This window comes from Crinia signifera, chromosome 3 (assembly GCF_055691185.1).
Source record: "Crinia signifera chromosome 3, ASM5569118v1, whole genome shotgun sequence".
Lineage (NCBI taxonomy): Eukaryota > Metazoa > Chordata > Amphibia > Anura > Myobatrachidae > Crinia > Crinia signifera.
In genome coordinates this window covers 1,477,212-1,497,686 of record NC_139219.1, presented here as the reverse complement: position 1 = coordinate 1,497,686, position 20,475 = coordinate 1,477,212, and the positions used below count along the sequence as shown (strand labels likewise).

Here is a 20,475-nt window from a genome sequence, read left to right as displayed (position 1 = left end):
CCCAGGCACCCTAACCAATCCCATACACCAGCCCATGTGACCCAGGCACCCTATCCAATCCTACATGCCAGCCCATGTGACCAAGGCACCCTATCCAATCCCACACGCCAGCCCATGTGACCCAGGCACCCTAACCAATCCTACACCCCAGCCCATGTGACCCAGGCACCCTAACCAATCCCATACACCAGCCCATGTGACCCAGGCACCCTATCCAATCCCATACGCCAGCCCATGTGACCCAGGCACGCTAACCAATCCCATACACCAGCCCATGTGACCCAGGCACCCTAACCAATCCCATACACCAGCCCATGTGACCCAGGCACCCTAACCAATCCCATACACCAGCCCATGTGACCCAGGCACCCTATCCAATCCCACACCCCAGCCCATGTGACCCAGGCACCCTAACCAATCCCACACGCCAGCCCATGTGACCCAGGCACCCTAACCAATCCCATACGCCAGCCCATGTGACCCAGGCACCCTAACCAATCCCACACCCCAGCCCATGTGACCCAGGCACCCTATCCAATCCTACACGCCAGCCATGTGACCCAGGCACCCTAACCAATCCCATACGCCAGCCCATGTGACCCAGGCACCCTAACCAATCCCACACCCCAGCCCATGTGACCCAGGCACCCTATCCAATCCTACATGCCAGCCCATGTGACCCAGGCACCCTAACCAATCCCATACCCCAGCCCATGTGACCCAGGCACCCTAACCAATCCCATACACCAGCCCATGTGACCCAGGCACCCTAACCAATCCTACACCCCAGCCCATGTGACCCAGGCACCCTAACCAATCCTACACCCCAGCCCATGTGACCCAGGCACCCTAACCAATCCCATACGCCAGCCCATGTGACCCAGGCACCCTAACCAATCCCATACCTCAGCCCATGTGACCCAGGCACCCTAACCAATCCCATACCCCAGCCCATGTGACCCAGGCACCCTAACCAATCCCTTACACCAGCCCATGTGACCCAGGCACCCTATCCAATCCCATACGCCAGCCCATGTGACCCAGGCACCCTAACCAATCCCATACGCCAGCCCATGTGACCCAGGCACCCTATCCAATCCTACACCCCAGCCCATGTGACCCAGGCACCCTAACCAATCCTACACGCCAGCCCATGTGACCCAGGCACCCTAACCAATCCTACACGCCAGCCCATGTGACCCAGGCACCCTAACCAATCCCATACACCAGCCCATGTGACCCAGGCACCCTAACCAATATCACACCCCAGCCCATGTGACCCAGGCACCCTATCCAATCCCACACCCCAGCCCATGTGACCCAGGCACCCTAACCATTCCCATACGCCAGCCCATGTGACCCAGGCACCCTATCCAATCCCACACCCCAGCCCAAGTGACCCAGGCACCCTATCCAATCCCACACCCCAGCCCACGTGACCGAGGCACCCTAACCAATCCCATACCCCAGCCCATGTGACCCAGGCACCCTAACCAATCCCACACGCCAGCCCATGTGACCCAGGCATCCTAACCAATCCCACACCCCAGCCCATGTGACCCAGGCACCCTAACCAATCCCACACCCCAGCCCATGTGACCCAGGCACCCTATCCAATCCCATACGCCAGCCCATGTGACCCAGGCACCCTATCCAATCCTACATGCCAGCCCATGTGACCCAGGCACCCTAACCAATCCCATACACCAGCCCATGTGACCCAGGCACCCTAACCAATCCCACACCCCAGCCCATGTGACCCAGGCACCCTATCCAATCCCACACGCCAGCCCATGTGACCCAGGCACCCTATCCAATCCCATACGCCAGCCCATGTGACCCAGGCACCCTATCCAATCCCACACGCCAGCCCATGTGACCCAGGCACCCTAACCAATCCCACACCCCAGCCCATGTGACCCAGGCACCCTATCCAATCCCACACGCCAGCCCATGTGACCCAGGCACCCTATCCAATCCCATACGCCAGCCCATGTGACCCAGGCACCCTAACCAATCCCATACGCCAGCCCATGTGACCCAGGCACCCTAACCAATCCTACACACCAGCCCATGTGACCCAGGCACCCTAACCAATCCCATACACCAGCCCATGTGACCCAGGCACCCTATCCAATCCCACACCCCAGCCCATGTGACCCAGGGGGTTGGGATCATTTGGTCTATTGCATTATGGTGGAAAGTCATTAGGTCGAATCCATTAGGTCGACATGCTAAAAGGTCGACATGACTCTAGGTCGACATGGGAAAAGGTCGACATGATTCTAGGTCGAAAGGTCATTAGTTCGACAGGTCATTAGTTCGACAAGGTCATTAGTTCGACATTGTCTATGTCGACATTCACAAGGTCGACATGGGGTTTTTCACTGTTTTTTTACCTGAATGTCAATACAGTCGACATGGACACAGTTTAAAGTGCACTGCATCCCCTCGCATCGCTCGCTGCGCTCGCGATGCGTCGGGCACGGTGCCTCGCTACGCTCGGCACACTATTTTATTCTCCCACCACGCCCTAGTGGATGGTAGGGCATGAAATACCGCCTGTCGGCACATGTTGGCTCAAAAAACAGTGAAAAACTCCATGTCGACCTTGTGAATGTCGACATAGACAATGTCGAACTAATGACCTTGTCGAACTAATGACCTGTCGAACTAATGACCTTTCGAACTAGAATCATGTCGACCTTTTCCCATGTCGACCTAGAGTCATGTCGACCTTTTAGCATGTCGACCTAATGGATTCGACCTAATGACTGTCGACCATAATGCAGTAGACCAAATGACCGCATCCCGACCCAGGCACCCTATCCAATCCCACACGCCAGCCCATGTGACCCAGGCACCCTAACCAATCCTACACCCCAGCCCATGTGACCCAGGCACCCTAACCAATCCCACACCCCAGCCCATGTGACCCAGGCACCCTAACCAATCCCACACACCAGCCCATGTGACCCAGGCACCCTAACCAATCCCACACACCAGCCCATGTGACCCAGGCACCCTAACCAATCCCACACACCAGCCCATGTGACCCAGGCACCCTATCCAATCCCACACCCCAGCCCATGTGACCCAGGCACCCTAACCAATCCCACACACCAGCCCATGTGACCCAGGCACCCTAACCAATCCCACACCCCAGCCCATGTGACCCAGGCACCCTAACCAATCCCACACACCAGCCCATGTGACCCAGGCACCCTAACCAATCCCATACACCAGCCCATGTGACCCAGGCACCCTAACCAATCCCACACACCAGCCCATGTGACCCAGGCACCCTATCCAATCCCACACCCCAGCCCATGTGACCCAGGCACCCTAACCAATCCCACACGCCAGACCATGTGACACAGGCACCCTATCCAATCCTACATGCCAGCCCATGTGACCCAGGCACCCTATCCAATCCTACACCCCAGCCCATGTGACCCAGGCACCCTAACCAATCCCACACCCCAGCCCATGTGACCCAGGCACCCTATCTAATCCCCCAGCCCATGTGACCCAGGCACCCTAACCAATCCTACACGCCAGCCCATGTGACCCAGGCACCCTATCCAATCCCATACGCCAGCCCATGTGACCCAGGCACCCTAACCAATCCCACACGCCAGCCCATGTGACCCAGGCACCCTAACCAATCCTACACCCCAGCCCATGTGACACAGGCACCCTATCCAATCCCATACACCAGCCCATGTGACCCAGGCACCCTAACCAATCCCACACGCCAGCCCATGTGACCCAGGCACCCTAACCAATCCCACACGCCAGCCCATGTGACCCAGGCACCCTAACCAATCCCACGCGCCAGCCCATGTGACACAGGCACCCTATCCAATTCTACATGCCAGCCCATGTGACCCAGGCACCCTATCCAATCCTACACCCCAGCCCATGTGACCCAGGCACCCTATCCAATCCCATACACCAGCCCATGTGACCCAGGCACCCTAACCAATCCCACACGCCAGCCCATGTGACCCAGGCACCCTATCCAATCCCACACGCCAGCCCATGTGACCCAGGCACCCTATCCAATCCTACACGCCAGCCCATGTGACCCAGGCACCCTATCCAATCCCATACACCAGCCCATGTGACCCAGGCACCCTATCCAATCCCATACCCCAGCCCATGTGACCCAGGCACCCTATCCAATCCCATACACCAGCCCATGTGACCCAGGCACCCTAACCAATCCCACACGCCAGCCCATGTGACCCAGGCACCCTAACCAATCCCACACGCCAGCCCATGTGACCCAGGCACCCTATCCAATCCTACAAGCCAGCCCACATGACCCAGGCGCCCCAACCAATCCCATACACCAGCCCATGTGACCCAGGCACCCTAACCAATCCCACACCCCAGCCCATGTGACCCAGGCACCCTATCCAATCCCATACACCAGCCCATGTGACCCAGGCACCCTAACCAATCCCATACGCCAGCCCATGTGACCCAGACACCCTAACCAATCCCACACCCCAGCCCATGTGACCCAGGCACCCTAACCAATCCCACACCCCAGCCCATGTGACCCAGGCACCCTATCCAATCCCACACGCCAGCCCATGTGACCCAGGCACCCTATCCAATCCCATACGCCAGCCCATGTGACCCAGGCACCCTATCCAATCCCACACGCCAGCCCATGTGACCCAGGCACCCTAACCAATCCCACACCCCAGCCCATGTGACCCAGGCACCCTATCCAATCCCACACGCCAGCCCATGTGACCCAGGCACCCTATCCAATCCTACATGCCAGCCCATGTGACCCAGGCACCCTATCCAATCCTACACGCCAGCCCATGTGACCCAGGCACCCTATCCAATCCCACACCCCAGCCCATGTGACCCAGACACCCTAACCAATCCCATACACCAGCCCATGTGACCCAGGCACCCTATCCAATCCCATACGCCAGCCCATGTGACCCAGACACCCTAACCAATCCCACACCCCAGCCCATGTGACCCAGGCACCCTAACCAATCCCACACGCCAGCCCATGTGACCCAGGCACCCTATCCAATCCCACACCCCAGCCCATGTGACCCAGACACCCTAACCAATCCCATACACCAGCCCATGTGACCCAGGCACCCTAACCAATCCCACACGCCAGCCCATGTGACCCAGGCACCCTATCCAATCCCACACCCCAGCCCATGTGACACAGGCACCCTAACCAATCCCATACACCAGCCCATGTGACCCAGGCACCCTAACCAATCCCACACGCCAGCCCATGTGACCCAGGCACCCTATCCAATCCCATACCCCAGCCCATGTGACCCAGGCACCCTATCCAATCCCACACACCAGCCCATGTGACCCAGGCACCCTAACCAATCCCACACGCCAGCCCATGTGACCCAGGCACCCTATCCAATCCTACATGATAGCCCATGTGACCCAGGCACCCTATCCAATCCTACATGCCAGCCCATGTGACCCAGGCACCCTAACCATTCCCACACGCCAGCCCATGTGACCCAGACACCCTAACCAATCCCATACACCAGCCCATGTGACCCAGGCACCCTAACCAATCCCACACGCCAGCCCATGTGACCCAGGCACCCTATCCAATCCCACACCCCAGCCCATGTGACACAGGCACCCTAACCAATCCCATACACCAGCCCATGTGACCCAGGCACCCTAACCAATCCCACACGCCAGCCCATGTGACCCAGGCACCCTATCCAATCCCATACCCCAGCCCATGTGACCCAGGCACCCTATCCAATCCCATACACCAGCCCATGTGACCCAGGCACCCTAACCAATCCCACACGCCAGCCCATGTGACCCAGGCACCCTATCCAATCCCACACCCCAGCCCATGTGACCCAGACACCCTAACCAATCCTACACACCAGCCCATGTGACCCAGGCACCCTAACCAATCCCATACGCCAGCCCATGTGACCCAGACACCCTAACCAATCCCACACCCCAGCCCATGTGACCCAGGCACCCTAACCAATCCCACACGCCAGCCCATGTGACCCAGGCACCCTATCCAATCCCACACCCCAGCCCATGTGACCCAGACACCCTAACCAATCCCATACACCAGCCCATGTGACCCAGGCACCCTATCCAATCCCATACGCCAGCCCATGTGACCCAGACACCCTAACCAATCCCACACCCCAGCCCATGTGACCCAGGCACCCTAACCAATCCCACACGCCAGCCCATGTGACCCAGGCACCCTATCCAATCCCACACCCCAGCCCATGTGACCCAGACACCCTAACCAATCCCATACACCAGCCCATGTGACCCAGGCACCCTAACCAATCCCACACGCCAGCCCATGTGACCCAGGCACCCTATCCAATCCCACACCCCAGCCCATGTGACACAGGCACCCTAACCAATCCCATACACCAGCCCATGTGACCCAGGCACCCTAACCAATCCCACACGCCAGCCCATGTGACCCAGGCACCCTATCCAATCCCATACCCCAGCCCATGTGACCCAGGCACCCTAACCAATCCTACATGCCAGCCCATGTGACCCAGGCACCCTAACCAATCCCATACACCAGCCCATGTGACCCAGGCACCCTAACCAATCCCACACGCCAGCCCATGTGACCCAGGCACCCTATCCAATCCCATACACCAGCCCATGTGACCCAGGCACCCTAACCAATCCCACACGCCAGCCCATGTGACCCAGGCACCCTATCCAATCCTACATGCCAGCCCATGTGACCCAGGCACCCTAACCAATCCCATACACCAGCCCATGTGACCCAGGCACCCTAACCAATCCCACACCCCAGCCCATGTGACCCAGGCACCCTATCCAATCCCATACACCAGCCCATGTGACCCAGGCACCCTATCAAATCCTACACGCCAGCCCATGTGACCCAGGCACCCTAACCATTCCCACACGCCAGCCCATGTGACCCAGGCACCCTATCCAATCCCATACGCCAGCCCATGTGACCCAGACACCCTAACCAATCCCACACCCCAGCCCATGTGACCCAGGCACCCTAACCAATCCCACACGCCAGCCCATGTGACCCAGGCACCCTATCCAATCCCACACCCCAGCCCATGTGACCCAGACACCCTAACCAATCCCATACACCAGCCCATGTGACCCAGGCACCCTAACCAATCCCACACGCCAGCCCATGTGACCCAGGCACCCTATCCAATCCCACACCCCAGCCCATGTGACACAGGCACCCTAACCAATCCCATACACCAGCCCATGTGACCCAGGCACCCTAACCAATCCCACACGCCAGCCCATGTGACCCAGGCACCCTATCCAATCCCATACCCCAGCCCATGTGACCCAGGCACCCTATCCAATCCCCTACACCAGCCCATGTGACCCAGGCACCCTAACCAATCCCACACGCCAGCCCATGTGACCCAGGCACCCTATCCAATCCTACATGCCAGCCCATGTGACCCAGGCACCCTAACCAATCCCACACCCCAGCCCATGTGACCCAGGCACCCTAACCAATCCCACACGCCAGCCCATGTGACCCAGGCACCCTATCCAATCCCACACCCCAGCCCATGTGACCCAGACACCCTAACCAATCCCACACCCCAGCCCATGTGACCCAGGCACCCTATCAAATCCTACACGCCAGCCCATGTGACCCAGGCACCCTAACCAATCCCATACACCAGCCCATGTGACCCAGGCACCCTAACCAATCCTACACGCCAGCCCATGTGACCCAGGCACCCTAACCAATCCCATACGTCAGCCCATGTGACCCAGGCACCCTAACCAATCCCATACCCCAGCCCATGTGACCCAGACACCCTAACCAATCCCATACGCCAGCCCATGTGACCCAGGCACCCTAACCAATCCCATACCCCAGCCCATGTGACCCAGGCACCCTAACCAATCCCATACGTCAGCCCATGTGACCCAGACACCCTAACCAATCCCACACACCAGCCCATGTGACCCAGGTACCCTAACCAATCCTACAAGCCAGCCCACATGACCCAGGCGCCCCAACCAATCCTATACTGTACATTAGGCCCATGTGACTCAGGCACCTTAACCAATCATAATAGATGGAGAATTCATCCGCTGGCCTTCTCTGTATAGCCATGGCTCACCAAGGCCTAGTGTTCTCAGCTGCTATACAATATATAGAACAATACATCCGGGGATTAGGAGAGGATTAAAGTCCGACAGCTCTGGCTCACTATTAAAGGGCTGGATGAGGATGGCTCTATCTGTATACATAAGCCTTGACAGTGGCTTGGGGGCTTAATCGTACATTTGCACAAATATATTCAACAAAGATCTTTGAATTCTATTATCATGTAGTGTTTAAGTCTGGTTACTTATGTCATTCAATGTACTGGGGGAAACCATGTATAATTCTCTAACCTAGTATTATCCCACCCTTTCATGTACCTGAGGGATATCATTAAGCTAGGTGGGCATCTGCCACCATATATATAAAACCCTAATCAATCATCCATGCCAAGCCCATGTGACCCAGGCACCCTAACCAATCCTATACATCAGGACCATGTGACCCAGGCACCAAGCTCTCCAAGCGTTTGTGGTGCAACCAGTCCCATCTAGAATTTTTACAAGTGGCCTTTGGCAGGTCTGTGTAACTGCAGCCTGACTGCCTGTCCAGTCTCAGCTGCTACATAATTAGGCCATTACCTCTATGTGTCTGGTTGTCCATGTGCAGTTAATCTGCGTAGCAGGTGCTTGTCCTTTCCCAGCCATCCATATTAAGACTTGCTCCCTATATTACTTAGCCTGCCCCAGACTGAATGCTGGTTATATCCTGACAAACCTTGACCCAGTCAGGCTAAATATTGATCAATGTATCCTCAAATGCAGGTTTTCAAGTGTTAACCGAGTCCATGCAAAGAAGAATACATAAAATACATATGGTGAAGTACGTCTCAATACAATTCTTCTTTTTCCACCCGTGCTTTTTTGGAGGATAGGTGTTGGTTGCCCCTCCACCAGAATTGTTAGAATATGTACCCCACTCACATCAAAGATCGATAGATCTAGCCTATCAAGGTATCTTTTTGGTGATAGCGTACCCCAACTCACACTAGGGAGACGTATTCTTTCACAAAAAGGTATCTTTGGTTGCCCCACAAGGATGGAGATATGATGCGTACCACAACTCACTCAGAAATAAATGTTGCTGCTCCTATAAAGGTTTCTTTTACTCGTCACACAGCGTAGTTTCAAAACACGTTTCGATCCAAAGACTAGGATCTTTTTCAAGGACCTTGAAAAAGATCCTAGTCTTTGGATCGAAACGCGTTGGGGCAGAAGAGGACTAACCAGAAACAGATTGGATGATTGTGGCTCTCTGTCATATACACCCTGTGATGATACTCCGGACTTTCTACCAGGTTGTAGACTTTGTTTTATATCTGCCCTATCTCAAATCTGGGAGCTCTGGCGATATCCTCACTTGTGTTTTTATCTGTCATTCTGTTTGTGGAGAAAAGTGTAATAAAGACCCCTGTTTTGAAACTACGCTGTGTGACGAGTAAAAGAAACCTTTATAGGAGCAGCAACATTTATTTCTGAGTGAGTTTTGGTACGCATCATATCTCCATCCTTGTGGGGCAAACCAAAGATACCTTGTATTCTTCTTTGCATGGACTCTGTTAACACTTGAAAACCTGCATTTGAGGATATATTGAGATTCGGGGAGGAAAGTCTCGGCCCTTGCCTGTATACCCGGATTCGGCCCTTGCCTGTATACCCGGATCCGGACTCGGCCCTTGCCTGTATACCCGGATCCGGACTCGGCCCTTGCCTGTATACCCGGATCCGGACTCGGCCCTTGCCTGTATACCCGGATCCTATCCTGCAATGTGTTCACCTACATGGATCCCGTTTCCCAGAGTTTGCTTAGCCCTTCATGTGCCTGGGCTGTGTTTGGTCCTGTTTTTTTTACTTGCTCCACAGGAAGTTTGTATCCTGGGATTATTCCCGTGTCCTGTTTGTAACCAGTACCTGCCCCCACAGTCTGGTCCCGCTGTATGTCTTTCGGTGTCACTGTGAACACTTCTGAGGATGCTGTAACCAGTTTGTTTGTCTGCCAGTGTGTGGTACCTCAGTAATGCACTAAGACGCTATTAGTTAACGGCCATTGCGGTTCACTACTCCGTACTTATGTCAACATCTACAGTACAAATGTAATAGCACCACCTAGTAGCATCCTGGTGTCGCCAGCAACAAGAATTGGTTTCATCTACTGAACATCTACTGAACTGTAAGAACAAAGCAAATGGCAAATGATCTCCACGACACACCCACTCACCGGTTTCACTGGTCGGCCGCACAGCAATTGGCTCTGCCAGCTCCGTCTTCCCAGATCTGGTGACCCAGGCTACCTAGAGAAGTAAAGCACCAGTAAGAGCCTGTAGTATTTGAGAGTAACGCACTGCGCATTATGACATAAGGAATACACTATTCTGTCTATGACAGTAACGCACTGCACATTATGACATAAGGAATACACTATTCTGTCTATTACAGTAACGCACTGCGCATTATGACATGAGGAATACACTACTCTGTCTATTACAGTAACGCACTGCACATTATGACATAAGGAATACACTATTCTGTCTATGACAGTAACGCACTGCACATTATGACATAAGGAATACACTATTCTGTCTATTACAGTAACGCACTGCGCATTATGACATGAGGAATACACTACTCTGTCTATTACAGTAACGCACTGCGCATTATGACATGAGGAATACACTACTCTGTCCATTACAGTAACGCACTGCGCATGCAGACATGAGGAATACACTACTCTGTCCATTACAGTAACGCACTGCACATTATGACAGAAGGGATACACTATTCTGTCTATTACAGTAACGCACTGCACATTATGACAGAAGGGATACACTATTCTGTCAATTACAGTAACGCACTGCGCATTATGACATGAGGAATACACTATTCTGTCTATTACAGTAACGCACTGCACATTATGACAGAAGGGATACACTATTCTGTCAATTACAGTAACGCACTGCGCATTATGACATGAGGAATACACTATTCTGTCTATTACAGTAACGCACTGCACATTATGACATGAGGAATACACTACTCTGTCCATTACAGTAACGCACTGCGCATGCAGACATGAGGAATACACTACTCTGTCTATTACAGTAACGCACTGCACATTATGACAGAAGGGATACACTACTCTGTCTATTACAGTAACGCACTGCACATTATGACAGAAGGGATACACTATTCTGTCTATTACAGTAACGCACTGCACATTAGGACATAAGGAATACACTATTCTGTCTATTACAGTAACGCACTGCGCATTATGACATGAGGAATACACTACTCTGTCCATTACAGTAACGCACTGCGCATGCAGACATGAGGAATACACTACTCTGTCTATTACAGTAACGCACTGCACATTATGACAGAAGGAATACACTACTCTGTCTATTACAGTAACGCACTGCGCATTATGACATGAGGAATACACTATTCTGTCTATTACAGTAACGCACTGCACATGCAGACATGAGGAATACACTATTCTGTCTATTACAGTAACGCACTGCACATTATGACAGAAGGGATACACTACTCTGTCTATTACAGTAACGCACTGCGCATTATGACATGAGGAATACACTATTCTGTCTATTACAGTAACGCACTGCACATTATGACATGAGGAATACACTACTCTGTCCATTACAGTAACGCACTGCGCATTATGACAGAAGGGATACACTATTCTGTCTATTACAGTAACGCACTGCACATGCAGACATGAGGAATACACTATTCTGTCTATTACAGTAACGCACTGCACATTATGACAGAAGGGATACACTATTCTGTCTATTACAGTAACGCACTGCACATTAGGACATAAGGAATACACTATTCTGTCTATTACAGTAACGCACTGCGCATTATGACATGAGGAATACACTACTCTGTCCATTACAGTAACGCACTGCGCATGCAGACATGAGGAATACACTACTCTGTCTATTACAGTAACGCACTGCACATTATGACAGAAGGAATACACTACTCTGTCTATTACAGTAACGCACTGCGCATTATGACATGAGGAATACACTACTCTGTCCATTACAGTAACGCACTGCGCATGCAGACATGAGGAATACACTACTCTGTCCATTACAGTAACGCACTGCACATTATGACAGAAGGGATACACTATTCTGTCTATTACAGTAACGCACTGCACATTATGACAGAAGGGATACACTATTCTGTCAATTACAGTAACGCACTGCGCATTATGACATGAGGAATACACTATTCTGTCTATTACAGTAACGCACTGCACATTATGACAGAAGGGATACACTATTCTGTCAATTACAGTAACGCACTGCGCATTATGACATGAGGAATACACTATTCTGTCTATTACAGTAACGCACTGCACATTATGACATGAGGAATACACTATTCTGTGTATATATATAACCTGGCACCGACAAGTGAGGAAGGGTACAAGGTAGTGTATAACCTGGCGCCGACAGGTGAGGAAGGGGACGAGATACTGTATAGCCTGGTAGGGACAGGTGAGGAAGAGGACGAGGTACTGTATAACCTGGCACCTATAGGTGAGGAAGGGGACGAGGTACTGTATAACCTGGTACAGACAGGTGAGGAAGGGGACGAGGTACTGTATAACCTGGTACAGACAGGTGAGGAAGAGGACGAGGTACTGTATAACCTGGCACCGACAGGTGAGGAAGGGGACCAGGTACTGTATAATCTGGTACAGACAGGTGAGGAAGGGGACGAGGCACTGTATAACCTGGCACCGACAGGTGAGGAAGGGGACGAGGTACTGTATAACCTGGTACAGACAGGTGAGGAAGGGGACGAGGCAGTGTATAACCTGGCACCAACAGGTGAGGAAGAGGACGAGGTACTGTATAACCTGGCACCGACAGGTGAGGAAGGGGACGAGGTACTGTATAATCTGGTACAGACAGGTGAGGAAGGGGACGAGGCACTGTATAACCTGGCACCGACAGGTGAGAAAGAGGACGAGGTACTGTATAATCTGGAACAGACAGGTGAGGAAGGGGACGAGGCAGTGTTTAACCTGGCACAGACAGGTGAGAAAGGGGACGAGGCACTGTATAACCTGGCACAGACAGGTGAGGAAGGGGACGAGGCACTGTATAACCTGGTACAGACAGGTGAGGAAGGGGACAAGGCAGTGTATAACCTGGCACCGACAGGTGAGGAAGAGGACGAGGTACTGTATAACCTGGCACCGACAGGTGAGGAAGGGGACGAGGTACTGTATAATCTGGTACAGACAGGTGAGAAAGAGGACGCGGTACTGTATAACCTGGTACAGACAGGTGAGAAAGAGGACGAGGTACTGTATAATCTGGTACAGACAGATGAGGAAGGGGACGAGGCACTGTATAACCTGGCACAGAGAGGTGAGGAAGGGGACGAGGTACTGTATAACCTTGTAGGGACAGGTGAGGAAGGGGAAGAGGTACTGTATAACCTGGCACCGACAGGTGAGAAAGAGGACGCGGTACTGTATAACCTGGTACAGACAGGTGAGAAAGAGGACGAGGTACTGTATAATCTGGTACAGACAGGTGAGGAAGGGGACGAGGCACTGTATAACCTGGTACAGACAGGTGAGGAAGGGGACGAGGCAGTGTATAACCTGGTAGGGACAGGTGAGGAAGGGGACGAGGTACTGTATAACCTGGCACCGACAGGTGAGGAAGGGGACGAGGTACTGTATAACCTTGTAGGGTCAGGTGAGGAAGGGGAAGAGGTACTGTATAACCTGGTAGGGACAGGTGAGGAAGGGGACGAGGTACTGTATAACCTGGTAGGGACAGGTGAGGAAGGGGACGAGGTACTGTATAACCTGGCACCGACAGGTGAGGAAGGGGACAAGGTACTGTATAACCTGGCACCGACAGGTGAGGAAGGGGACGAGGCAATGTATAACCTGGTAGGGACAGGTGAGGAAGGGGACGAGGTACTGTATAACCTGGTAGGGACAGGTGAGGAAGGGGACAAGGTACTGTATAACCTGGTACAGACAGGTGAGGAAGGGGACAAGGCACTGTATAACCTGGTAGGGACAGGTGAGGAAGGGGACGAGGTACTGTATAACCTGGTAGGGACAGGTGAGGAAGGGGACGAGGTACTGTATAACCTGGCACCGACAGGTGAGGAAGGGGACGAGGTACTGTATAACCTGGCACGACAGGTGAGGAAGGGGACGAGGTACTGTATAACCTGGCACGACAGGTGAGGAAGGGGACGAGGCACTGTATAACCTGGCACTGACAGGTGAGGAAGGGGACGAGGTACTGTATAACCTGGTACAGACAGGTGAGGAAGGGGACGAGGCACTGTATAACCTGGTAGGGACAGGTGAGGAAGGGGACGAGGTACTGTATAACCTGGTAGGGACAGGTGAGGAAGGGGACGAGGTACTGTACAACCTGGCACCGACAGGTGAGGAAGGGGACGAGGTACTGTATAACCTGGCACGACAGGTGAGGAAGGGGACAAGGTACTGTATAACCTGGCACCGACAGGTGAGGAAGGGGACGAGGCACTGTATAACCTGGCACCGACCGGTGAGGAAGGGGACAAGGTACAGTATAACCTGGTACTGACCAGTGAGGAAGGGGACGAGGCACTGTATAACCTGGTAGGGACAGGTGAGGAAGGGGACGAGGTACTGTATAACCTGGCACCGACAGGTGAGGAAGGGGACGAGGCACTGTGTAACCTGGCACCGACAGGTGAGGAAGGGGACGAGGTACTGTATAACCTGGCACCGACAGGTGAGGAAGGGGACGAGGCACTGTATAACCTGGTACTGACCAGTGAGGAAGGGGACGAGGCACTGTATAACCTGGTAGGGACAGGTGAGGAAGGGGACGTGGCACTGTATAACCTGGCACTGACCGGTGAGGAAGGGGACGAGGCACTGTATAACCTGGCACCGACCGGTGAGGAAGGGGACGAGGTACTGTATAACCTGGCACCGACAGGTGAGGAAGGGGAAAGTACTGTATAACCTGGCACTGACCAGTGAGGAAGGGGACAAGGTACTGTATAACCTGGCACCGACAGGTGAGGAAGGGGACGAGGCAATGTATAACCTGGTAGGGACAGGTGAGGAAGGGGACGAGGTACTGTATAACCTGGCACCGACAGGTGAGGAAGGGGACGAGGCACTGTATAACCTGGCACCGACCGGTGAGGAAGGGGACGAGGCACTGTATAACCTAGTAGGGACAGGTGAGGAAGGGGACGAGGCACTGTATAACCTGGCACCGACAGGTGAGGAAGGGGACGAGGCACTGTATAACCTGGCACCAACCGGTGAGGAAGGGGACGAGGTACAATATAACCTGGCACCGACAGGTGAGGAAGGGGACGAGGCACTGTATAACCTGGCACCGACCGGTGAGGAAGGGGACAAGGTACAGTATAACCTGGCACTGACCAGTGAGGAAGGGGACGAGGCACTGTATAACCTAGTAGGGACAGGTGAGGAAGGGGACGAGGCACTGTATAACCTGGCACCGACAGGTGAGGAAGGGGACGAGGCACTGTATAACCTGGCACCAACCGGTGAGGAAGGGGACGAGGTACAATATAACCTGGCACCGACAGGTGAGGAAGGGGACGAGGCACTGTATAACCTGGCACCGACCGGTGAGGAAGGGGACAAGGTACAGTATAACCTGGCACCGACAGGTGAGGAAGGGGACGAGGCACTGTATAACCTGGCACCGACAGGTGAGGAAGGGGACGTGGCACTGTATAACCTGGCACCGACAGGTGAGGAAGGGGACGAGGCACTGTATAACCTGGCACCGACAGGTGAGGAAGGGGACGAGGCACTGTATAACCTGGCACCGACCGGTGAGGAAGGGGACGAGGCACTGTATAACCTGGCACCGACAGGTGAGGAAGGGGACGAGGCACTGTATAACCTGGCACCGACAGGTGAGGAAGGGGACGAGGCACTGTATAACCTGGCACCGACAGGTGAGGAAGGGGACAAGGCACTGTATAACCTGGCACCGACAGGTGAGGAAGGGGACGAGGCACTGTATAACCTGGCACCGACAGGTGAGGAAAGGGACGAGGTACTGTATAACCTGGCACCGACAGGTGAGGAAGGGGACGAGGCAGTGTATAACCTGGCACCGACAGGTGAGGAAGGGGACGAGGCACTGTATAACCTGGCACCGACAGGTGAGGAAGGGGACGAGGCACTGTATAACCTGGCACCGACAGGTGAGGAAGGGGACGAGGCACTGTATAACCTGGCACCGACAGGTGAGGAAGGGGACGAGGCACTGTATAACCTGGCACCGACAGGTGAGGAAGGGGACGAGGCAGTGTATAACCTGGCACCGACAGGTGAGGAAGGGGACGAGGCAGTGTATAACCTGGCACCGACAGGTGAGGAAGGGGACGAGGCACTGTATAACCTGGCACCGACAGGTGAGGAAGGGGACGAGGCACTGTATAACCTGGCACCGACAGTTGAGGAAGGGGACGAGGCACAGTATAACCTGGCACCGACCGATGAGGAAGGGGACGAGGTACAATATAAACTGGCACCGACTGGCACCGACAGGTGAGGAAGGGGACGAGGTACTGTATAACCTGGCACCGACAGGTGAGGAAGGGGACGAGGCACTGTATAACCTGGCACCGACAGGTGAGGAAGGGGACGAGGCACTGTGTAACCTGGCACCGACCGGTGAGGAAGGGGACAAGGTACTGTATAACCTGGCACCGACAGGTGAGGAAGGGGACGAGGCACTGTGTAACCTGGCACCGACCGGTGAGGAAGGGGACGAGGCACTGTATAACCTGGCACCGACAGGTGAGGAAGGGGACGAGGCACTGTATAACCTGGCACCGACAGGTGAGGAAGGGGACAAGGTACTGTATAACCTGGCACCGACAGGTGAGGAAGGGGACGAGGCACTGTGTAACCTGGCACCGACCGGTGAGGAAGGGGACGAGGTACTGTATAACCTGGCACCGACAGGTGAGGAAGGGGACGAGGCACTGTATAACCTGGTAGGGACAGGTGAGGAAGGGGACGAGGCACTGTGTAACCTGGCACCGACCGGTGAGGAAGGGGACGAGGCACTGTATAACCTGGCACCGACAGGTGAGGAAGGGGACGAGGCACTGTATAACCTGGCACCGACAGGTGAGGAAGGGGACAAGGTACTGTATAACCTGGCACCGACAGGTGAGGAAGGGGACGAGGCACTGTGTAACCTGGCACCGACCGGTGAGGAAGGGGACGAGGTACTGTATAACCTGGCACCGACAGGTGAGGAAGGGGACGAGGCACTGTATAACCTGGTAGGGACAGGTGAGGAAGGGGATGAGGCACTGTATAACCTGGTAGGGACAGGTGAGGAAGGGGACGAGGCACTGTATAACCTGGCACCGACCGGTGAGGAAGGGGACGAGGTACTGTATAACCTGGCACCGACAGGTGAGGAAGGGGACGAGGCACTGTATAACCTGGTAGGGACAGGTGAGGAAGGGGACGAGGCACTGTATAACCTGGCACCGACAGGTGAGGAAGGGGACGAGGCACTGTGTAACCTGGCACCGACCGGTGAGGAAGGGGACGAGGTACTGTATAACCTGGCACCGACAGGTGAGGAAGGGGACGAGGCACTGTATAACCTGGTAGGGACAGGTGAGGAAGGGGACGAGGCACTGTATAACCTGGTAGGGACAGGTGAGGAAGGGGACGAGGCACTGTATAACCTGGCACCGACCGGTGAGGAAGGGGACAAGGTACAGTATAACCCTCCTCTTCTTCACCAGCGCCTTGCATAGACCTGTAAGTGCAGTAACTTGCCATGTTCCGATCATGTTATTTACATACCTCTGGTGCAAAGTCGGCAATGTGGGTTTTTTCTTTCTCCAGCGCCGCCTGAGACACGAACATGGGAAAGTAACAGTTCTCTACACCCAGCTGCTTTATCTTGCGATCGAAGAAGTCTTGAATGGCTTCCCAGATAGCAAAGGCCCAGGGTCGCAGCACGTAACAGCCACTGACATCGTAATATTCAATCATCTCAGACTTTGTGATCACCTGCAGAGAAGGCACATTGTGAGCCTAGATAACATAGTAACATAGTAATTAAGGCTTAAAAAAGACGTCAGTCCATCGAGTTCATCCTATCTGACGTGTAACTACTGACATGAATAAGTCATATCTATAGGATTCCCATAGTGGCCAGAAATGCCTCCAGTTTTTATGTAAATTCAGTAACAGTAGTTGCTGTAACCACCGGCAATGAGTTCCAGAATGTTACTGCTCTAATGGGGAAGAATCCTCTTCTTAATTCAGTAGGAATCTCTTTCCCTCCAGCCTCAGTACATGCCGCGTGTCCTAAGTATAGGCCTGTAAGTGACCAATCATCTCCCAGTTCCATGTGATTCCCAGTCCTGTATGTGTACATAGTAATCATATCACCTCTCATCCTCAGTACATGGCCGCATGTCCTAAGTACAGGCCTGTTACTGACCAATCATCTCCCAGTTCCATGTGATTCCCAGTCCTGTATGTGTACATAGTAATCATATCACCTCTCAGCCTCAGTACATGCCGCGTGTTCTAAGTATAGGCCTGTTCCTGACCAATCATGTCCCAGTTCCATATGATTCCCAATCCTGTATATGTACATAGTAATCATATCACCTCTCATCCTCAGTACATGCCGCGTGTTCTAAGTACAGGCCTGTTACTGACCAATCATCTCCCAGTTCCATATGATTCCCAGTCCTGTATGTGTACATAGTAATCATATCACCTCTCAGCCTCAGTACATGCCCGCGTGTCCTAAGTACAGGCCTGTTAGTGACCAATCATCTCCCAGTTCCATATGATTCCCAATCCCGTATATGTACATAGTAATCTTACTAACTTATGTTTTAGTGGGCCAATATTTTCCTTCCTTAACCATTTCCCATTTATAGAACTGTAGAATGTTTTGGGGTTATATTTGCAATCTGCGGCTATTTTACATTCAGTCTCTAATTTATCCATCTTGATTGTATTTTTACATTTATTATTACATTCTTTATATGCGGCAAATGATTTGAGTGTCCAATCTTGTTTAAACGCTTTGAACGCCTTCCTTTGTTTAGCTATTTCACATTTGACTTTGCTGTTAAGCCGCATAGGTTTCCTTCTGACATTTGTTCTATTATTTACCCTAGGAATATATTTATCAGTGCCCTCCAGCAGTATTATTTACCCTAGGAATATATTTATCAGTGCCCTCCAGCAGTATTATTTACCCTAGGAATATATTTATCAGTGCCCTCCAGCAGTATTATTTACCCTAGGAATATATTTATCAGTTGCCTCCAGCAGTATTATTTACCCTAGGAATATATTTATCAGTGCCCTCCAGCAGTATTATTTACCCTAGGAATATATTTATCAGTGCCCTCCAGCAGTATTATTTACCCTAGGAATATATTTATCAGTACCCTCCAGCAGTATTATTTACCCTAGGAATATATTTATCAGTGCCCTCCAGCAGTATTATTTACCCTAGGAATATATTTATCAGTGCCCTCCAGCAGTATTATTTACCCTAGGAATATATTTATCAGTACCCTCCAGCAGTATTATTTACCCTAGGAATATATTTATCAGTGCCCTCCAGCAGTATTATTTACCCTAGGAATATATTTATCAGTACCCTCCAGCAGTATTATTTACCCTAGGAATATATTTATCAGTGCCCTCCAGCAGTATTATTTACCCTAGGAATATATTTATCAGTGCCCTCCAGCAGTATTATTTACCCTAGGAATATATTTATCAGTGCCCTCCAGCAGTATTATTTACCCTAGGAATATATTTATCAGTGCCCTCCAGCAGTATTATTTACCCTAGGAATATATTTATCAGTGCCCTCCAGCAGTATTATTTACCCTAGGAATAAATCTATCAGTGCCCTCCAGCAGTATTATTTACCCTAGGAATATATTTATCAGTGCCCTCCAGCAGTATTATTTACCCTAGGAATACATTTATCAGTGCCCTCCAGCAGTATTATTTACCCTAGGAATATATTTATCAGTGCCCTCCAGCAGTATTATTTACCCTAGGAATAAATCTATCAGTGCCCTCCAGCAGTATTATTTACCCTAGGAATAAATCTATCAGTGCCCTCCAGCAGTATTATTTACCCTAGGAATATATTTATCAGTGCCCTCCAGCAGTATTATTTACCCTAGGTATATATTTATCAGTGCCCTCCAGCAGTATTATTTACCCTAGGAATATATTTATCAGTGCCC

General features: G+C 52.5%; 1 protein-coding gene across 5 annotated transcripts in view; it reads right to left on the bottom strand.

Moving 5' to 3' along the window:
• Nucleotides 1-20,475, bottom strand: part of EPRS1 (glutamyl-prolyl-tRNA synthetase 1) — a 260,057-nt gene that overhangs the window by 109,081 nt on the left and 130,501 nt on the right. For all 5 annotated transcript variants that reach the window (XM_083175138.1, XM_083175140.1, XM_083175139.1 and 2 more), the window contains 2 exons: nt 18,041-18,250; nt 10,370-10,442 (listed from right to left, as the gene is read on the bottom strand). In XM_083175138.1, the coding sequence (XP_083031264.1) occupies nt 10,370-10,442; nt 18,041-18,250 (283 nt within the window). The remainder of the gene's footprint in view (nt 1-10,369; nt 10,443-18,040; nt 18,251-20,475) is intronic.